At 29.2% G+C, this 20,508-nt stretch overlaps 1 protein-coding gene across 6 annotated transcripts; it reads left to right on the top strand.

The window, feature by feature from the left end:
- Positions 1–553: 553 nt before the first annotated feature.
- Positions 554–19,928, top strand: LOC116346398 (synaptotagmin 1). Of its 6 annotated transcripts, XR_004201579.1 has the most exons (13): positions 554–727; positions 788–1,093; positions 1,155–2,242; positions 2,643–2,795; positions 2,874–3,163; positions 3,220–3,318; positions 3,690–3,884; positions 3,973–4,149; positions 7,989–8,103; positions 8,524–8,657; positions 12,825–13,068; positions 14,807–14,909; positions 16,284–19,928. XR_004201579.1 is itself a non-coding variant. In XM_031776429.1 (12 exons), exons 4-11 carry the CDS (start codon positions 2,675–2,677, stop codon positions 13,017–13,019), a joined length of 1,293 nt encoding a protein of 430 aa, XP_031632289.1. In that variant the 5' UTR covers positions 554–727; positions 788–1,093; positions 1,155–2,242; positions 2,643–2,674; the 3' UTR covers positions 13,020–13,068; positions 14,807–19,928. The 6 variants fall into 6 exon arrangements, 5 of the variants coding, with proteins under 5 accessions (XP_031632289.1, XP_031632287.1, XP_031632285.1 ...); XM_031776429.1 differs by having other exon boundaries at positions 2,874–3,130; positions 14,807–19,928; XM_031776427.1 differs by lacking the exon at positions 14,807–14,909.
- The last annotated feature ends 580 nt before the right edge of the window (positions 19,929–20,508 follow it).

Below are 20,508 nucleotides of genomic sequence, written 5' to 3'. Positions count from 1 at the left end.
ATTTCATGGCTTTTATCAGAAAATGTGATGACAGAAGCTGTGAGTATAGAGTTCATACTTGCAATTTAAAAAAAAATAATTAATTGGCAAAACTTTTCATCTCTATTAAATAGCCTTTTATCAAATTTAAATGTCCTGCAATCTCATACAATGTAAATTCATCATTGACCCTCAATGCACTGATAATTATGTCTAGCGCCTAGTTCAAAATACACATCATTCACGAAAACAAACCTATTTTCAATGGTGTTGTGGACTTTCGAAACGATCAAAAGTACACAAGCTGACACATTATTACCTATCTGTACTTCGATGTAATATATGAACTATGAAGTAACTTTTCCATGAAATACTTTTCAATTGTAAATTTGATACATAATATTAGTATGTTATCAATCGGCCGGTATACGTGCTCCGTCTCTGTACGAACATTCACCGATCAAATGTCATATTTTAATCAAACATTGTCTTATCACATCCAGACACAAAAAATGTCTACATCTTGTTGTTGTAATAATATAAAATAGTCGTGTATTCGATTGACACAATCATTTTGATTTTAGTTCTGGCGCTAACAAGCTCTACTGCTCGCATTTTTAGAACGTTTTAAAACTTGACTAATTTGACAAAAGTCTGTTTATATTTCATAAAATAATATAATATTTTTAAGTAATATCTAAATTGTTTGAAGATGGAAACATTAAAGAATGTACAAGATAATATTCAGGTAATCGAAAAATATTTAATATTTTCAAAACATAAATTATAATCAATTTATTTTTAACAGAAATCATTGGAAACTGCATCAGGTGGCGTTGTATATGTTGCACTTGGAAATACCCTTTCTCGTCAAATTCAAATTGAACTGATTGAAACATTTCGTTATATGAAGCAAATATTTTTATTTCAACACGTACCAATAGAATATAATGAGTTGCCATCAAATGTGATTATTTATGAGAATCTACCTAGCAAAGTTATTTTATCACATAAAAACACAACTCTGTTTATAACGAGAGATGAAAATTTACCAATAAGACGAGCTCTACATTACGGAGTCCCGATGCTTATTATACCGTTTCAAAATAATGAGGTAAAAAGAAATCAAATAAAAAAAGTCAAAATTGTGTTTAAATTACTTTTTACATTCACAGATTCATCGAATCGTTAAGACTACAGCTTTGGAAAATGTGTGTACTGTAAGCATCGAAGAAATAAATAGAGAGACATTGGGACAAAAACTAAGAACGCTCCTGAACAATAAGAATCTGAAGGTACACGCAAAGGAAATTGCTAACCTCCTTCATCATAACTCCGTTAATTTTGTCATGGAACCAATTAAGCAGAATACGCAAACATCACGACAGTTATCAACAACTCATTTACATTTGGATGCTTTGGGAGCATTGTTTTTCATTATTTTTGTTATAGTTAAATTATCATTGAAATTTTGCCGCTTTTACAATAATTGGGAGTGGAAAACAAATGCTACATCAAAGAAAACGAAATGAACACATTTTTATACAATTCACATTTAGAGATATAAGTTATGAATTTATAAATATCTGTTATATTAACTTATTAAATGAAAAGTATTTTTACTCATCAATCTATTGAGAGCTGAAGTTTTACAACAGTCGAGTTCTCCAGTTTTTGCTCACGAAAGAGAAATTCATTGAGCGCATGCGCATCCTTTTCCTCGCACATTGTTATACAGTCTGTTAAGTTAGTAACACTTTGAGTTCAATTCACAGTTTTTGAATGCCATATCTGAAGTTTTTTTATGTTGTGAACATACAAAACTTTACGCATACTTCTTTGACGTAGACACAAATACAACGAAATTTTCAAAATCGATATTTTGTTTGGTCACATACGAGCTGTTGCAAAGAATCCACCATTTTGAGTGGTAGATTGTGAGAAAACTGATTTTATTTTCTTAGATAAATAGAAAATTGGTTGAAGATATATTTTTTTTGCTTTTACTTTTAAGCAGTAAGCTATTCAAAGAATTCCACAAGTGATTTTAATAAACACAAAACATAAACAGGCTTATATCTAGATTATTTACAAAAGCTAGTATACTGATACGAAGAAATGTCCTAGTTCTGACGTTCATTTAATCAACCAATAATTCATTGAATATTTCTTTCGAAGAAGATTTATTCTTGACACAAAAGTCACTTATTCAATCGACAGATTGTGAAAATAAAAAAGTTTTACATTTTGTAGTGAAAAAAAGGTAATAAATAATCTAAAAATAATTTAAAACAAAAGCTTTATTAATAAACATTTTTAATACGTATACAACAAAACAGATTATTTTCCATAATTCAATCAGTTCTGATTAAAACTGCCCTTTATGAATGTCATAATTAAAAAATATGCGTATACATCTTCTATTGTTATGTAAAAACATTTAAAAGCTTAAAAAGAAAGTTGAAGTGACATACATACGAATATTGCTTTCTTGGAAACTTACTAGTGATGATTAAAGCATATTCGAGAAAAATTCCTCGAAAATATATTATTTCTTAATAAAAAAAAATAAAAAATAAATAAAAAAATCTTAAAATAATTGTGATTTCTTATCTTTGATTGACACTTAGAATTGAAGCACAATATTTTTTTAAATAATTTAGTTCAGAACCAGAGTCAAGTTTTAAACTCAATTATGGCGTATAGTCGAAGAGTGTTCAAGAGAGAGGTAGATGAAATTGAAAAAGAGACTAGTTCAACACTAGGAACAAGAATCTTTAATCATCATCACCTCATAACTACCGCAAGTGCACCACGTACGTATAGTTATTCCAAGTACAGTTATTTAAATCATGACATTCAATTACCACAACTATTATTATGATTACAAGCAGCAGAGGAATCAGTAAAACTGACTACCGATGTTCCGACGACTAAACAATCTATAATTACGAAGCTCGATCATATTGCTGACAAAAGTGTTGAAAATGCATCTCACCTGATGCATCTACCAAGATGGGGAGTGGTGGCGATCTTCATAGGTATTACAATCCTAATATTGGGACTACTGTTCCTATGCATTCGACGATTTTTCCGGAAACGACGCGGAAAGGACGGCAAGAAGGGCATGAAAGGAGTGGATCTTAAATCGGTACAGTTACTTGGCTCAGCGTATAAAGAAAAGGTAAAGTAATTGGATCAGTTAAACAATTATAACAAATTCTTTTTGCGATGTTTCAGGTCCAACCTGACATGGAAGAATTAACAGAAAACGCTGAAGAGCCAGACGAAGGTGAAAGTAAACATAGTGAACAAAAATTGGGCAAATTACAATACAAGGTTTTTATTGGAATTCATTTCATAATAATTGTGTGTGACGTGTTCCCTAGTAAAATTGTTGCTGTAATAGGGTTGATAGCTATATTTTCTCAAAGAATCTCTCTTAGATCTATTAGTCGATTCTGCTATCTATATTTGGTTCATTCCATGAAAAAAAAAACTTGAAAAAAGTTCCCTTTCTATTAAATTTGTGCTTTATTCTATTCTTGCGTAAGTATGTTGCTCAACAGTGGACCGATAAATGATTGATGTCGAAAGATGTATCATTTACATTTGGAAGTTGGTTAATGTTCTCCATTTTTCTCTTTCTTTCCCTTTCTCTCTCTTTTCATTAATTCATCAAATTGCTTTAATATGCATGCATTCTATAGTTGGAGTATGACTTTAATTCCAACAGCCTTAATGTAACTGTTCTACAAGCTGAAGAGTTACCTGCACTGGATATGGGTGGCACTTCAGATCCCTACGTTAAAGTCTACCTTCTGCCGGATAAAAAGAAGAAGTTTGAAACCAAAGTTCATCGAAAGACGCTTAATCCCGTTTTCAACGAATCATTTGTTTTTAAGGTTTGTCATTTCATGATAAATAAAAACGTCAAACTGAACGTTTCTTTAAAACTAATATAAATTAATCGGCAAAATTATCTTCTTGCAGAATCTTCCTTATGCTGAAGCAATGAACAAAACGCTCGTTTTTGCTATTTTTGACTTTGATAGGTTCTCAAAACACGATCAAATTGGTGAAGTTAAGGTTCCATTGTGTCAAATCGATTTGGCACAAACGATCGAAGAATGGCGTGAATTGCAGTCTGTTGAAGGCGAAGGTGGTCAGGTAGGTTTTAATATGGCAATATTCAAGAAAACTTTTACTTATTTATTGTTGGCAACGTTATAATCGTAAATGAAAAAAAATCTCTATTGCTTTTACTATATATATATTTGAAACTGTTTGAGCTGCGTTAAAGTTTAATTTATCAATAAAAGGCCGTGAAGTAAGAAAACCAGACATATCAAAAACACCCAGTTCAAAATGCTAAAGAACAATCACATGACACATTAAACCTATGGAATTCGAGCAGCAGCAAAACAAAATAATAATTTGTTTTCAAAAAAACCATAGCTTTTTTTTATTCAAACACACAAACCACCACAATGCATACACACATACACAAAGTTTCTTTACTTTTTTTGTCCATACATTATTTATCCGAATACACTAATTAATTTATTCGACTTAATTAAACTACACTCAATAGGGCAAATATTACATCTCAATTGTAATTCCAACGAAATGACATATTGTTAAAATATTGTTTAATAACAATTCTATGTTGCTTTTCATATTCGCCATTATATTCATTTTCAATGTATTTTGTATACATAAGCAAGCCAAAATATTATAAGTTAAGTGTAAAGTTGATTTTGGCAAATTTACTTTTGTATGAAAATCTTCAAATCTGAAATCAAAAAAAAAATCAAACAAATTTCTCTATGTCTGGATATATTATGAATCTGTTCATATACACTTGTTCTTCCGATTGAATAATTGAAAGCAACATGGAGTTTTTTAGTTTGAATGTTATATGGGCTTGACTTTATTTATTTCTATTTTAAATTATCTGGAATGCACTTATATTTTAAATACATTTTCAGATATCAAGTTTACATTTTTTTGACTATTAAAATTTAACACAAAAATAAATTTTACCTATCACTGTGGAAAAAAATGTTTTTAAATTGAAGAATTATATCTTCCACTTAATATGAAACATTTTTTTACCCTTTAATGATATTTTTGAACTTTAATTATTTTCTTATTAATCTTCATTAGTAAAAAATTGGATTATATAACTTTTACATTTTTATTGATGACGACATTTTTTTCTCTTTTTCCTGATATTTGCTGTGCTTACGCTCGTGAATGGTTGTGTCCTCGACTAAAAAAAACATAAAAATTTGAAAAATCATTTAAAAAAAATTAATGATAAAATTTGCATGCTTCGCTTCAAAAACCAAACAAATATAAATTACAAACAAAACGCTCATTCACGTAAGTATATTTGTATAAAAAGAGAACATTATTATGACATTTCTGAATAAACTTTTCAAAAGTGATTCAAGACTATTTTGTTGAAAAGTTTGTTACGAATATCAGATTATTTATCAAATCATTTTTTGTTTTAATATAAAATTTACCAAAATACTTTTACTTAATTTTTATTTGGAAAATAATTCGGTTTTAAACTAGAATATGGATTACAAAAGAGTTTATCAATATTTTTAATTTTCAGAAACAAATTATATGTTTCAATGTATCACAATTTTCTTTTTTTTTGTCAAATCAAATATTGATAAATTAATTGGTCACGTTTGCATGACATTGCTTTGAATGAATCAAATTCGTTTAAGGTAAAATTGGTAATCACCGTGCAATGCGACTACATTTTCTTTCGTCTTAAACTTTCATGATATTCGCTTTAACAGTCATTGATGCAAAATAAAATTTTGACATCTACATTTTTAGTTACATATAATAACAATCTAAACTTTTTTATTACTCACAAGATATATAGTTTATTATCAAATTTTTTAAGAATAAGATCACATGAACTCTCATAGCATAATGTCGTAAAACATGGTTTTATGCGGTAAAGTGACACGCTTCATTTACGCCTATTCACATTGTTCCAAATATTTTCTAGATTTTTTCAACAGCACATAAATTTCCATTTCTTCGTCAGAGGTATCGTAAAATGTTTCAGCAGTCAGTTACAGGTTATAACATTTGCGTATATTATATAATATATGTGTATTTCCATCATCAAATGCTCTGATGGCAGAAAACTGAAATTGGCACGTATGTGCTCTGTAATATACACCCTGCAAATCATTATAATTGGTTCACATTTTTGCTGTCAAGCACTTTCTGAAGCAAATGTTCTTCGCTTTTAAGCTGTAACTCTTTGATTTGAACTTTTGTTAATGATGCAAAATTCATTCCAACCAATTTTAATTAAATATATGAACAATTTAAAAGTTGGACATTGCCGCAAATTACATTCGACATCATTCTTACTTAATTTTTTTATACCATTGGATATCCGAAATTGCCAATAAACTTTTACTCCTCATTGTATATATATTATTAAAATTATTAATACAGAAATGTTTCTCAATACACCGAATTTTTTTTGCAAAGGAGGTTTATTTAAATCATTTAATCAAAATAATGGTAATTCATTTCACCACCACAATCTATAACTTTGTATTATTGCAGACAAAACGTTCATATGCTATAAACAACCTCGATTCACAGTCAAAATCGAAATATTTATTTTTGCGTGTGCATCAATGGTATTGTTTATGTTTGACTATTTAATTTGACCGATTTTATATTGATATTCTTCTATTGAGAATTTTTTCTGTATTAATTTCATTTAATACCATAAAGAGAACAAAATATCTTATCGTTGCAAAATTTTTGATTTTGTTCTTGATCTAACAATTTCAGATATTTTAAGCAATACTAAAACGGTTTCTTATAAGGAAGTAAAACCAAAAAATATAATATACGCAAAGTGCATGATCGAAACGTAATTAGACAGCAGATATTTTAATACACCCTGCTGTATATCTTTAAAATTATTGAGTATGCATATTCTCTCTTGTTTGATTTTATTTTTCAAAACTCAAGTCTACACTATTTTCATGAAATCTTTGATTTTTACTGCAAAAAAAAAACAATGATCAAAATTGTTGGAAAAATTCTCACTCAAGCACTGCTTTCTTTTATATTTGTTTAAATATCACCGAAACCGATCCACACAATTATGTTTACAATACATTATAGTGAATCGAGATCAAAAACAGAGGGTTTGGAATTTGTGGATGCTTATCATGGCCTATCTCTAAGAATTAAGTCAAATCATTTTCTTTCTGATTTGGATATTTATTCTAATAGTTACGTTTTCGATTCATCATTGAAAATCATATTGTTACCATTGGAACAAAGAATTTTTTTTCATTAAAATTATAAACATATCACCAAAAACATTCACTTTGACATGAAAAGGTTATGGCAAAAATTAAAACTACTCAAAAATAAATTGTTCCAATTGAGCTGGGTGTTATGAAGTCCCATAAAATGCTTAAAAATAGAAATACTGAAAATATACACTTCTTCATAACACAATTTACAACAGAAATATATTTCAACTTTTTGGAAATTCTAGAGTGCAAAGAATTTCAAACATTTTCAAACTTCATTATTGTATACAATAACAACAAATGAATATAGAAATAGAAATATGACAAGATCTAAAAAAATCAAATTCAAAATTACTAGATCGTCAATATTCATTTGTTTTATGCATAACTGCAAAATTATTTAAAAGGGATTTTCCAACCGCCAAATGCAACATATTTAGTACGAATATTGCTCACACATGTATGTTTTCGGGGTAAATTAAATATGAAATTAATGTATTGACATTAATATAATTTAATTTCAACCAGCGATTCAATGTGAATTAACACATAGACCAAATTTAAAGTTCTTAAAATAATTTCGATGTCCCACTTTATTTTTATGACCTAAAGAGATGTACTAGTACTAAGCTTAATTTGTTTATTTATTCAATTTCATTTTTATTTTTCAATTTTCAAAAACAGGAACAGTTGGGCGACATATGCTTCTCACTTCGTTATGTACCCACAGCTGGAAAACTTACAGTTGTGATTTTGGAAGCAAAGAACCTCAAAAAAATGGATGTTGGTGGATTATCTGGTAACAAACATCTGGGACAATTTGACATGTTTAATATTATTTTTTTCTTCATAACTTTAATCCAATTTTTTCAATTTCTAAACATTATGTACAATGCAGACATATTCTGCTTAATTTTTTTCCGTATATAATGTTTATAATTTTGTTTTATTAAAATAACTGAAAAGGCAATTTATCACAAACGAATCCGTAATTAATGAATGTAATAGGAAAGATACCATTAGATAGTATCAAATTGCCCTTTCAATTAATTGTATGTGCTTTTCCGACTATACTAGATTGATGATTTGATTTCTCGTTGTTATAAATGGGAAGTCAACGTTTCACAAATATATTAAAAATTGGCTAATTATATAATTCTAATTGTAAATCGTTAATGAATATATTTTTGAACGAATCAATCATATCAACTTTTCACAGATCCTTATGTCAAGATAGCATTGATGCAAAATGGTAAACGCTTGAAGAAAAAGAAGACAAGTATCAAAAAATGCACCCTGAATCCATACTACAATGAATCGTTCTCATTCGAAGTTCCATTTGAACAAATACAAGTATGCGAGAATGTATTGTACTATCCTAAAATATAAGAAAAACATCCACTGCGTAATGCGTTAGAGTTTATGTTCTATTTTTTGTTGTTCTGTGTTTTCTGTTTGCGATTAAATTTATGTGAGATAAGCCCACTAGTAGTGTATATGATGAACCTGCCAAAATATACACATACTTTTGTTTTTAAACCATCACTTATAATTTACATGACCTTTGCCAGTTCTTGCAAAGCGTGTATAAAAGTCCAAGTTTATTGATTTTGTTGTATTGCACATTCCTTTGGAATGTATTTTTCATAGCAAAAGACAATGTATATACAAAGTGTTGCCACGGACTATGTCTTCTGTGATCTCATTCAAAAAAAAATGAATGATATAAACTTTTTGACATAGTCAAAAATGCTTTAAATGTTAGTTGTAAAATGGTTTGATTGTCACAACTCGATCTGGAATTTTTTCAAAACCACAATTTCTAGAAGTTGTGGCCAACTTCAAATAATTCATGGCCATTTCAAATCGATGGTCGTGTCTTTTATGACAATTGAGTAGTTGCAATTTTCCAGAAGCCTTTGTATTACATATTTAATAAATATTTTTTTTAGTTCCCAATGATAGATGTTATGTAGATAAAGTGTATCGTTTAAAATATGTAAGCGTTAAAAAACACTTTAAAAAATGAACAAAGAAGGAGCTTATTTTATATTATCTCATTGTCAAGAAATGGCACATTTTTTCACTATGTATTACAATCAATTGTGAAAATGTTCACAAATTAATTTTTCTGAACCATTTTCAAACGGAAATATTTCTTTTTAAATAAGTAACAGGATGAACGATAGAATATAATGTGAATACGACAAAATGGGAAGTAAGAAGAGAAGGGATTGAATATACTACATTTTCGTTTACTAGTATTTAATAAAGCGGTCCACCTCTCAAACAATTTTCGAAATTTTTCTCCGCTCCGATAATAATTTCAAAATTGACAAATATTTATTTTATAAATATATATAATATATTGGGGTTTTTTTTGGGTCATTTTTCGGAATTTGTTGAGCCAATAGTTTTTTTTTGCGTCTATTAGACGTCAGAAATAACATACCGGTGTAATTTTATATTTTCGTATTACCAGTAGGTAACGCCAGAGCTATATCGATTCAATGATGGGTCCGTTAGGATCTTAGTCCGAAATGAAGAGCAATCATCATTTGACAGGATGAGAGTAAAAAGCAAATAAGTGGGGTTAGAATGCTGTGCAAATTTGAACTTTATTGTGTATAACAATAAGATTCATATTTGCGTAGCATTCTAACCTCAATAATTCATTTTTTACTCTCATCCTCTCATTTATTACCAGAATTAATAAACTTCATGAAGCGATTTGGATGAAAATAAAACAGTTTTTACTCAACATTTTCGATTTTTCCTGTCAAAAATCGAAGAATGTAAAAGAAAAAGAATTTATAAGTTATATTTAAGTTATAAGTTCTATTAATAAGATATATTTAAAAAAAAACCAAAACTGGCATTACATTGCTTTGAAATCATTACACTGTGTGTCACTCAAAATCTGACAGAAACGAGACCAGTCGGTTTTACATAATTCTGGGGCGTTGATTCCAATGGCATCATTCGTTTTCCCCCATCACGTCAGGATTTTCCAAAATTTTCCTCGGAAATTTCCCGGAAAACCCAAATTGGCTGTTTATACTCTAGTAACATTTTGAATTCATGCAATATCCCAGAGGGTTGACCTATCAGGCGTTGTAGTACGGTTCAAGTATAGTTAAGCCACACAATTCGTTTTAGAAAAAATTGAGTCATTTGGAAAAAAATGATTTGGTTATTCCCCTCTGAAGTCCACATTTTGAAGTAAAATTGGTATCCATTCAAACGCTCTGAAAATGAGTATTTGGAGGTTTTTGGCATGAAAAGACCGAATATGACGCTTTTTCTGCTATAAAATTAGATTGGAATACACTTACCACAATTTGACATTTTTGGTTATTTTCGACCATTTTGGATACTTTTTGTATAGTAAGTGTATTGTCTAACATTTTTTCAATGTAGAAATGCCTACGCATTTGAGCTATGATTGGCGCAAAATTTAATTTTTCAAGAGATCCATCATGGAATCGAGATAGCTCTTGCGCTATCTACTGATAATATGAAAATACAAAATTACACAGGTATGTGGTTCCTGACGTCTAATAATCGCAAGAAAACTATTTGCCCAACAAATTCCGAAAAAAACCCAAAAAACATACTATATATATGTATGTATATATGTATACAGTGCCGACAGAAAGGGGGCACCTATGTAATTTTCATACAAAATGTCGTTTTTTAGGTTTCATTGACAGATAAAAATGACAAATTTTTGTTTAGCTATCATTGGACTCAATGACTTGCCATTTCAAAACCAGTGAATATTTTTAGCTAAATATCTATTATTTTGTCCTTCATTAGTTATTGAAACAACGTGCCAAAAATTATTGATTTCTGAGAAAAAAAAAGTTTTATTTTTGAAACCTCAAAAACGGCATTTCACAGCATTTTTTATGAAATATACATAGATGTACCCTTACTTTCTGTCGGTAGTGTATATATTTATATATATTATGGCTGATTTTCAATTATTATTTTCATCAGTAAATAACATTTTTGAAAATATACTCATACCTGAACCTGATTAAAGTCTCAAAGAGAGAAGGTAGCAAAATCTTACATACAATTGAGTATTATATAAAAACGGTTCTCTAAAAATTTTCTTCGCTTACAACCAAAACTATAGTTTTGACTATAGTCAATTATTAAATATTATCCTTATTGAAAGCCTCTAGCAAGGCAAATTTCAGAAATGCGTATATTTTCAACCATATTCTCATTTAAAATGTCATTTTTAATATATATTTTTATTATCTTTTTGATCATCTTTGATCACCAATTTTTATATCAAAATTTCATCATGAACCGCCATACACATAAAACGCTTCGTTTCAATATTGTGGTTTTGAGGATAAATATTAAAATTCATAGTCATTTCTCGACAATCAATCGATATGGTACAATTTCAAGGCTCTTTCCTTGATACTTTCTGGTGTTGAAGTTGTTTCATTTTGGTTTATAAACCGAATTTTAATACATTTGTTCTGAAGACTACATGAACGCTCTTAGAAATATACAAAGATCACTATTACATCACTATATATACAATATTTTGAATATTAATAAATCAATATCCGCATATTATACAAACTTAGAATTATGCTTATATTTGTTCTTAAATTATGCCTTGTTAAAAATTATATTTAATTTAAAAACCAACATTATTTGCCATTTGATTATTTATTCATTAAATAAATCGCTTGACTTATCGTGTGTAAAAAATAGACTTCTCGCTATCATATTTTTTTATTTATTTTCGACAAAAAAGATATGAAAAGAATGTTGTTTTAGTAGTTTTATTTTTTAGTAGTATTATGTATCAGTTTATGCAATATATGTTTGTCTACGACTTGTTTTTACGATATTTTTTCGCTGTTTATGTCCGTTCGAGAACTTGTACTGTATTTACGATCAGAAATATCGAAAAAAATATCGTACGAACGAAAGATTCATTTTTGTCAAACATTTAAGACACTTCGAATGACTTGATAACACATTACCTATAGCATTATTTTGATTTATCAATTTCACTTCAATTATTTTTCTTTTTCAAAAGTCTTTTTTTGGTAACATAAAAACAGTATAGTTTTTAATTTTAACTATCATGAAGTTAGTTGTATGTGTTGAATAGATCGTAGCTTCGTTAATATTATAATCCCCATAAAAATATCAAACTAGACTTTGAGTTGAGAAAACATTTCTATTAACTCCAGAGGCTTGAAAAAAGTCCATAAACACAACCAGCGAACAACGATAAGTCTGAAAAACAGTTTTTAGTGGGAACGTGTTTTTGGACTTTTTCTATTTTGATTGAGCTGAGAAATCTAAAGTAGAAATATTCTCTCAAATGATAAACCCCATATTACCGATATTATTGTAGTTTTCGTTAAACTCATGACGAAACCTTTACTATTGGTGATATTTTACTTTAAAACTTATTTCGTGATTGAATTACCGACAATTTGTAATGTTTTATGCTTTCTTTAATTTACGATTATTCAGAAAGTACAGCTTGTAGTTACTGTTGTTGACTATGATCGCATTGGCACATCTGAACCCATCGGAAAAGTAGTTTTGGGATATAGTGCTCAAGGTACAGAATTACGCCATTGGTCCGATATGTTGGCATCCCCACGTCGTCCAATTGCACAATGGCATACCCTCAAGGATCCGGAGGACGGCGAGAAAAAAGATTAAATGGTTCATTGAGAATTTATTACTTAAATGAACATCCAAGCCATGCAACGTGAGTATTTTTCAAATTATTATGTCATTTTATTTAAATTTGTGATATATTTTGGTACTAAAATGAAGTAATTAAAACTTTCCATTGATAAAAACGTCAACAATGTTAAAACGATTATAAAATGTATAGAGGAGAACGGGGCGAATCGCAGCAATTTTTTGGAGTCAAATATCTCGGCAGATATAACTCATAATGACAAATGTCTGGTATCGTTTGAAAGGTGGGGTTTCATTACGCAACTTTTGTAGAAGAAACTTTTTTGTTTTGCTGATACCACTTCAACATATGACATTGCGCGTAAAATTAGAAATCATGGGGTGATCCGCCTATAGCGGGGTGAATCGCCGCACCTTCAAATTTTCAATTCTTATCACTCTCTCATCTCACATATGAGTAATAAAACATAATCATTTCTATTTCTAATTAATAAGAAACTGTGAAAAACATTGAGCCCCCAAAAAGTGACTTCCAAAAAAAAAAACGAAAATTTGTCTGATTTGCTAGAGAAATTTTTGGTTTCGAATAGGGTGCGCTGTTTACAAAATGGTGGACATATTCTCCGTGCTCGGTTAAGACCCCCTGGGGGTAGGGGAGTTGAATGGCAGAATGGTAATCAAAAAATTCTTTCATCATTCTGAACAACTTTGTAGTAAATCATTTTTTGATCCGACGAAGTATTACAAAGTGAAGTGCTCTGTCCTCAATACCCCGATTGGCAACCCCATATTTTTACAAACTCCTTGTTTCCGCACATCCAATCGATCTGTATAGGTGAAATTAGAAAAAAAATCTGATACTTTGTGCATTTTCCTGGTAAAAACGCAATATGAGTGCGGCGATTCGCCCCGATGACGAAATTTCACGCCAAACCCGATATCACACAAAAAACCAAAAACATTCCGAAAATGTTTATATACGCTAGAAAGTACTTTACTTAAGCTATAAATAACACTTACTAAATGTTAAAAATGGAAAAACACGTTTATGCTTCTAAAAAATTACTGACGAAATGAATCGCTTATAATAAAAGTAGTGAATGAGAAAAAGTGAAAATAAAAGTCGAACATAAAGTTTTTTTTATATAGACAAAATCCATACAAAAAAAACTTTATGTTCGACTTTTATTTTCACTTTTTCTCATTCACTACTTTTATTCTAAGCGGTTCAAATGAAAGTCCAATATGGACGACATAAAGACACTTATAATGATATATGACAGTTGGATATTCTGGATCTCATTCTCGAGATAATTCGACTTCGGCGATTCGCCCCTACGTCTTTTCTAATACAGGATGAAAGATATCCAGTAAATATGTTCATTGAGTGTGTGTGAAAAAGAGATTTATCCAATAAAATGTCATTTTTGTCTACTGACCAATAAACGTACCTATTGTGGGCACCAAATTTTCGAATTAGGTGTGACAATATTTGAATGGATTAGAATAAAGAGTCAACTTGTTTCATAACCCCAAAAGTGATCCGTTGAATTCAAATATTTCATAGAATGCTCAAAGATTAAAATGAGACACAAAAAAAAAAGAAATCTACACATACAAATTGGTGTTCCACTTTAACAGACTCTTTTTCTCAATTTCGATTTTATAAACTCGCTTTCTTGTATCAAGTCGAGTTTTTATTATAATCCACTTATTTCTCCTCCCCAAAAATGTTTACTGGTGAAGTTATCACATAACAGTATATCAAAATAATCAATATAAGTTTTTTATTCGTTTTTCAGTCAACATTTGCACACATTTTCAACAGCGATTTTAAGAAAAAAACCATCATTATTATATAGACCCCGAGCAGTTTCATTTGCCCAAATATTCCATATTTTAATCGTGAGTCCACTGAAAGTAATACTGTTTTATTTGAGTAACAATGGAATCGACTGCAAACTTCATATAATCATAGTTAAGCTAAAACTATTGAATACCAAAGTCTACTCCTCCTCTTCAAAAATAAACTATACATAATTGTCATTATTTAAATATTGAAGTTATTTTGAATTCAAAAATTTACAAAAGAAAAACGGTAGAGGACTACCAATGTGACAAAAGAATCATTCATTTGACAAAAGAAAACAGAAATATGTGTGCATCTAATGTATATAATAATAATATTTTGCAATCTGTAATAAAATTTAACCATTACATAACAGCAATACAATATTAACCCTAAAACCGTCCATCGGGCAAAACTAAATTTAAACCATTTTTTTTTCATCAAACATCACTAAACCCCGATTTTTTTTGTGTTGTCGGTCTCTGTTTCTACTCAAAAATATAAAATATGCATCTATTCACGCCACGGTTTTCGAAAAAATGGCCGGCAAAAAAAAAGATGGTCATTTCGTCTTTGGGGCACTCAGTGCCCGACGTATATTTTCATATATTTTGTTTGGGAAAATTGCTGAATTGTAAAAAATGTTTGTGCACATATATTACCTTGTTTGGTGTTCCGTGTGACATTCAAATAAGAATAATAATTTATTATAAACAAATGATGCCGAAAGTGTGTTTGGCATTGAATTGCTTCGACAACATTGCTTTTACATATTCACAACAAAATGTATCGTGTTCAATTCATTTTTTATTCATTTATATGTGAATTTCCATACTCAGATAAATTTAACAGAGAAAACTTAAAGGCATACAGTGTAAAATGCCATTTTGAAAATGAAACTGGTCGAATTCATAGGCACCTCAAAAATTTGTTCAGCCAATATTTTTTTTATTTTGTCAGCACAGAATACAAAACGTAGCTGCCGACCTGATGCGCACATTCATGTCTTTAGTTTACGACTAGACACAAGATTTCTCGAAATATCGAAAAAAATTCCACAAAAAAATCAATATTTTTAATTTTTTCAAACAAAATACACTTCGGGCACTGAGTGTCCCCAAAGACGGGATTAAGATGGATTGCAGAAGGACGGTTTTAGGGTTGAAATTCCTCACATCAAGAGGCTCAGAAATTTCAAATCTAATTTAAAAAAAACGACTTAAAAAAGAATGTCAAAAATACCAGTTTCTTAATTCAATTCATAACTTAAAAGAATATTTAATTTTAAAGCTTTTTTCTCAGCGAAACTACTAAACAAACGTTCAATGATTTTAATTATAGCTCTAAACATTTCCTTTGATTTTAACTGCATTTGAAAACGAATAATGTTTAGATTTTGGTACCGCACCACTTTCTTTTGATATCTACAGAAATCTGTAATCATCAGGACCAAAGGTTTCCTTTGCTGGGGAGAGCATATTTATGAAATGTGTACTTTTTCACTTGCTAAAAGTGATATGCCAACAAATAAACATCAATGATATATTAATAACATAAGTACATCGACTTATTGTTCAATGTCGAAAATATGTGTTTCTAAATAGAAAAGAAGAGACAAAGCATGTTTTTGTTTAACATTCAAAAAAGAAACTTGCAACTTAGTACATCACAAAAAATAAAATAAAATGGTTCTGCAAATCTGTGAAAATATTATTGATGAGTAGTAATGGCAAAAAAATATTCAACGATGAGATCGATATGTATTTATGTTAACTTACAAAAGATTTTGAAAAACGTGTAGCACGATTGCAAATAATTGGTAAAATTTACACCTAATACACAGAGAAGTGAGATTAAAACATTTAATTTGCTAAGAATGTAACGTAGTTCTGTTGAAGACTGCTTTTTTCATTCAAAAAAGAAAACTTCAGTAGTATTTCGTTACTGCATTTTGCTATCCATTAAACATATTAACTGTTTGAAATCATCAACCAACGATTTGTGAACAAAACAAAATATATGAACAATAAATAGTAATTAAAATAATAAAAAAAAAATTAGGCACACAATCAAGTATATAAGAATTTTGAATGAAATTTGAAAAACATCTCGTTCAGAATGATAGACGAACTTTAAACTAAACATATGATAAATAAATATAAATTGATGTTCAGAAACAGAGTATTGATACAGTCCAAAGTGAATATTCATAAAAGTATAGAAACTAGCCAAGCAGTAATTCAGTGTCAATGTTTGTAAAAAGCACTCACAATAAATCCATTGTCGAAATTCATCGAATGAAAAATATCAGTGATTATGGCTGGTTCTGAGGAAATCAGTTTAATACATGGTTAATTTACGCACATGGTCAACAGTGTGTTATTAAGAATGACATTATCTATTAATGTTCGTTCAGACAACGATCTCATGAAAAATCACATCGTAGTCATAGAACAACATTCAATTGTATACAAAATACAAAGTCACGATGAGGGGTTGCTTCTGTCATTGCATTTTAAAACTTCTTATTGTAACATATTCGATTTAAAAAGCCCGGAACAATTTTGATATTTTATTCAACCAATATTGAAAATATTACCTCTTACGATTTGAACGTCTTAATAATGACATTTACAACTGATATTAGTGTAAACATCAGCGGATGAATGAAATGGATTTAAATGTACACATCAATGTGAGAGACACTCAATATTTATGCATTATATTTTTACTTTTCAAATAAATTGAAATAGTTAAAACGATTATCACTCTCATACATACACAGAGGGAAAAATAAAAATCATCAAAATTATAGTATTTGGAATTCATGTTTATTTTGGGATTATGATGCATTCTTTCGTGTCTTCCTTACAAATGCATTTGAAATATAGTACATTTATCCCAAACATTTTAATTGAATTATAGTTCAAGTAAAAAATATCAGGATAACTAGCGTTCATTTCATTAGTTGACTGAATATGACTATCCGCTTAGATTGAAAATGGAAAATATCGATAATGCTCAGTACTTGTTTACAATTCAATACAAATTTCAAAACAATTTTTTTTTGAAAAGGCTGTCACAAATATGATTATGTAAATGAATTATTAACATTTCGATATCCCATTGCAATAAGAGAGCACTTCAATGAACTGAACAGTTGAAATATAGCAAAACACATCATTTAGATACACACACAGACACACATATGTAAATTTATATTGCGATTGATGTAAGCCATACTTGAAAATTGTTAGTTGAAAAGGGCAACTATATATACATTACACACAATATAAGGTTTGAATTCCATGGATGTAAGCTACGGTTTGTATTATACAAATACTCTAAAAATATGGACATAGTGATGATAGCTTAATTGTGCACATTTTTCTTAATTTGTTTTATTAATATTATTATTATTATCGCGAGCTGGCTGGTTACTCAATATAACAATCATTCCAGATGAATCATACGTCTTGTTTTATTAGTTAGGTTACATGAAGATGCTTTTATGCAATTTTATTCGTTCTCAAAATAATTTCATTTGCAAAATCAACCAAAAATCGAACAATTCAAAAAGATCCTACCAAAAAAAATCTGCTTATAAACTATTTATAGAATCTAAACAGTTAAACCAAGTGGATATAATCATACGATCATTTTCGAAAACTTGATTTCATTTGAAAGTCTCTGAAACTTTGCTTAGTAAATATTATAATTGCGGTGGCCCATATTGAAAAAACATTATAAAAAAATATACTCATTTCCACTCTATTCGAATAATATATACGTTTAAAATGAAGCAATAAAGAAAACCAGAACAATAAAAGAATCAAGCACAAAGCTTCTACTAAAACTCTACTTATTACATTATTTTAATTTCATCCAAGACCGTTTTGGATCGGAAAAGGGTATTTATGTAGAGTACCGGGCCTAAATTTTGCAAAACCAAAGATGAAAATAGACCGCTGTCCAAAGTGAACATTTTTGAATCATTTTTCTACTGCTCAAGAAACCGTTCTAATAAAGTTTCTGTTAAGAACCAATAAAACTAACAGAATTTTCGATAAAATGGCAAACCAGTCAAAACAGAATGAATATTGAAGTTTAATTATGTTTTCTGGATTCAGTTTGTTTCCATAACTCCAGGGCATCCATTTCATGCTATCAGATTGTAATTGCTCTCAGATTGTAATTTCCAATATTTCATATAGCTGATGACTCAGTCGAGCAAAATCTTCACAATCATCAAAAACAACACATCAATCTATATAATAACCACCTTTGGTTCCCAAATAATATTTAACAAAGGCGAGAATATTAACAAATAGGTGAATAGATATATTTTAAATGAATTGTATTTCACAAATTGTTAAAAACATAGTATGAGAGAAAGGTGAAAACAATAAAAGTTTTATTTAAAAATGTTTATAAAAAGATTATCGTAATATAATATAAATTATTATTAATTTGTTAAATTGTCTTAGATTGTTTATCTAAATCTGTGTAAAATATAAATTCAAGCGATTGAACACAAAAAATTTAAAGAAAGAAACTCAACTATGACTAACACAAAAACGTTTCTCTTTCTCAAATAAACACACTCATATATATACATATATCTCGATAATTGGTGCGTTCGTTAAATATTGCTATAAAAATGAGAGGAGATAAAAATCCAAAGTTAATATCTCTCGCAGTATGCAAAGGAATCTACGAGTAAAAGAACACAAATAAATGAATATAACAAATACATGTTAAATGTAAGTGTGAATCCTTTTCCTACTGCGCGAGTATTAATTCTTGGCTATTGCTATATTATATATGAATAAATATTCACTTTATATAAAAGGTGTTTCTCATACCTGAAAAATGTGACTAACATCAATTTAAATTTGAAACAATTCTTTGTTAATTGGTGGAATTAATACAACTCAATATGAATCGATGCTTTGTAGGAATTCTGTCAATTGACAAAGAATTTTTAGAACTTCAAAGTGAAAAAAAGTACAATGAGAAACATCCATATATACATATATTATATTCTGTAGAATAAATTTTTGAAAAATTCAAAACAGAACAAATAAAAAAATACTTATAGTGAACCATAAATTTATTAAAACCTATGTATTAGAAAAATAAATCAATAAGTGTATTTTTATTCATTTTTTATTGATTATAATTTGTAATGCAAATTCACCCATTACCAGGTACAAATTCACGGTCAAATTTGGACCCGGATTTGTGTGTAGTTTCAATCATTTTCACGGTTGTCATAGCATAACATTCAGGTGTGGATACATAGAAAAGAGGAACGACAATCATTAGTATCAATTGTATATGAAATATCTTTTTTTTAATTAAAAAATTACTCACCTACGGGCCCCTTCCCTCCGTACTACCGTTTTCTACTGTTCATATGAACGCACAACAAGGCCACAAATTTTGTCAAACTTCACTAACAACATACATTCACAAACAATGAAAATGAACTTAAAAAGAGTGCAAATCACAATACAAATCAGTCACTATGGCTGTATGAAAATCGAGTCAGATTATTTTCAAGGGGCATTAGAATTGCTTATTGGATCAAAATGAATCGAATTGATGAGTAGTTAGAACAGTTTGAAAAGTGGTTTTTCTTTAAATGACTGC

Source organism: Contarinia nasturtii, unplaced genomic scaffold (assembly GCF_009176525.2).
Source record: "Contarinia nasturtii isolate CC-2019 unplaced genomic scaffold, AAFC_CNas_1.1 Cnas_scaffold_1500, whole genome shotgun sequence".
Lineage (NCBI taxonomy): Eukaryota > Metazoa > Arthropoda > Insecta > Diptera > Cecidomyiidae > Contarinia > Contarinia nasturtii.
This window is presented reverse-complemented; position numbering and strand designations above follow the sequence as displayed.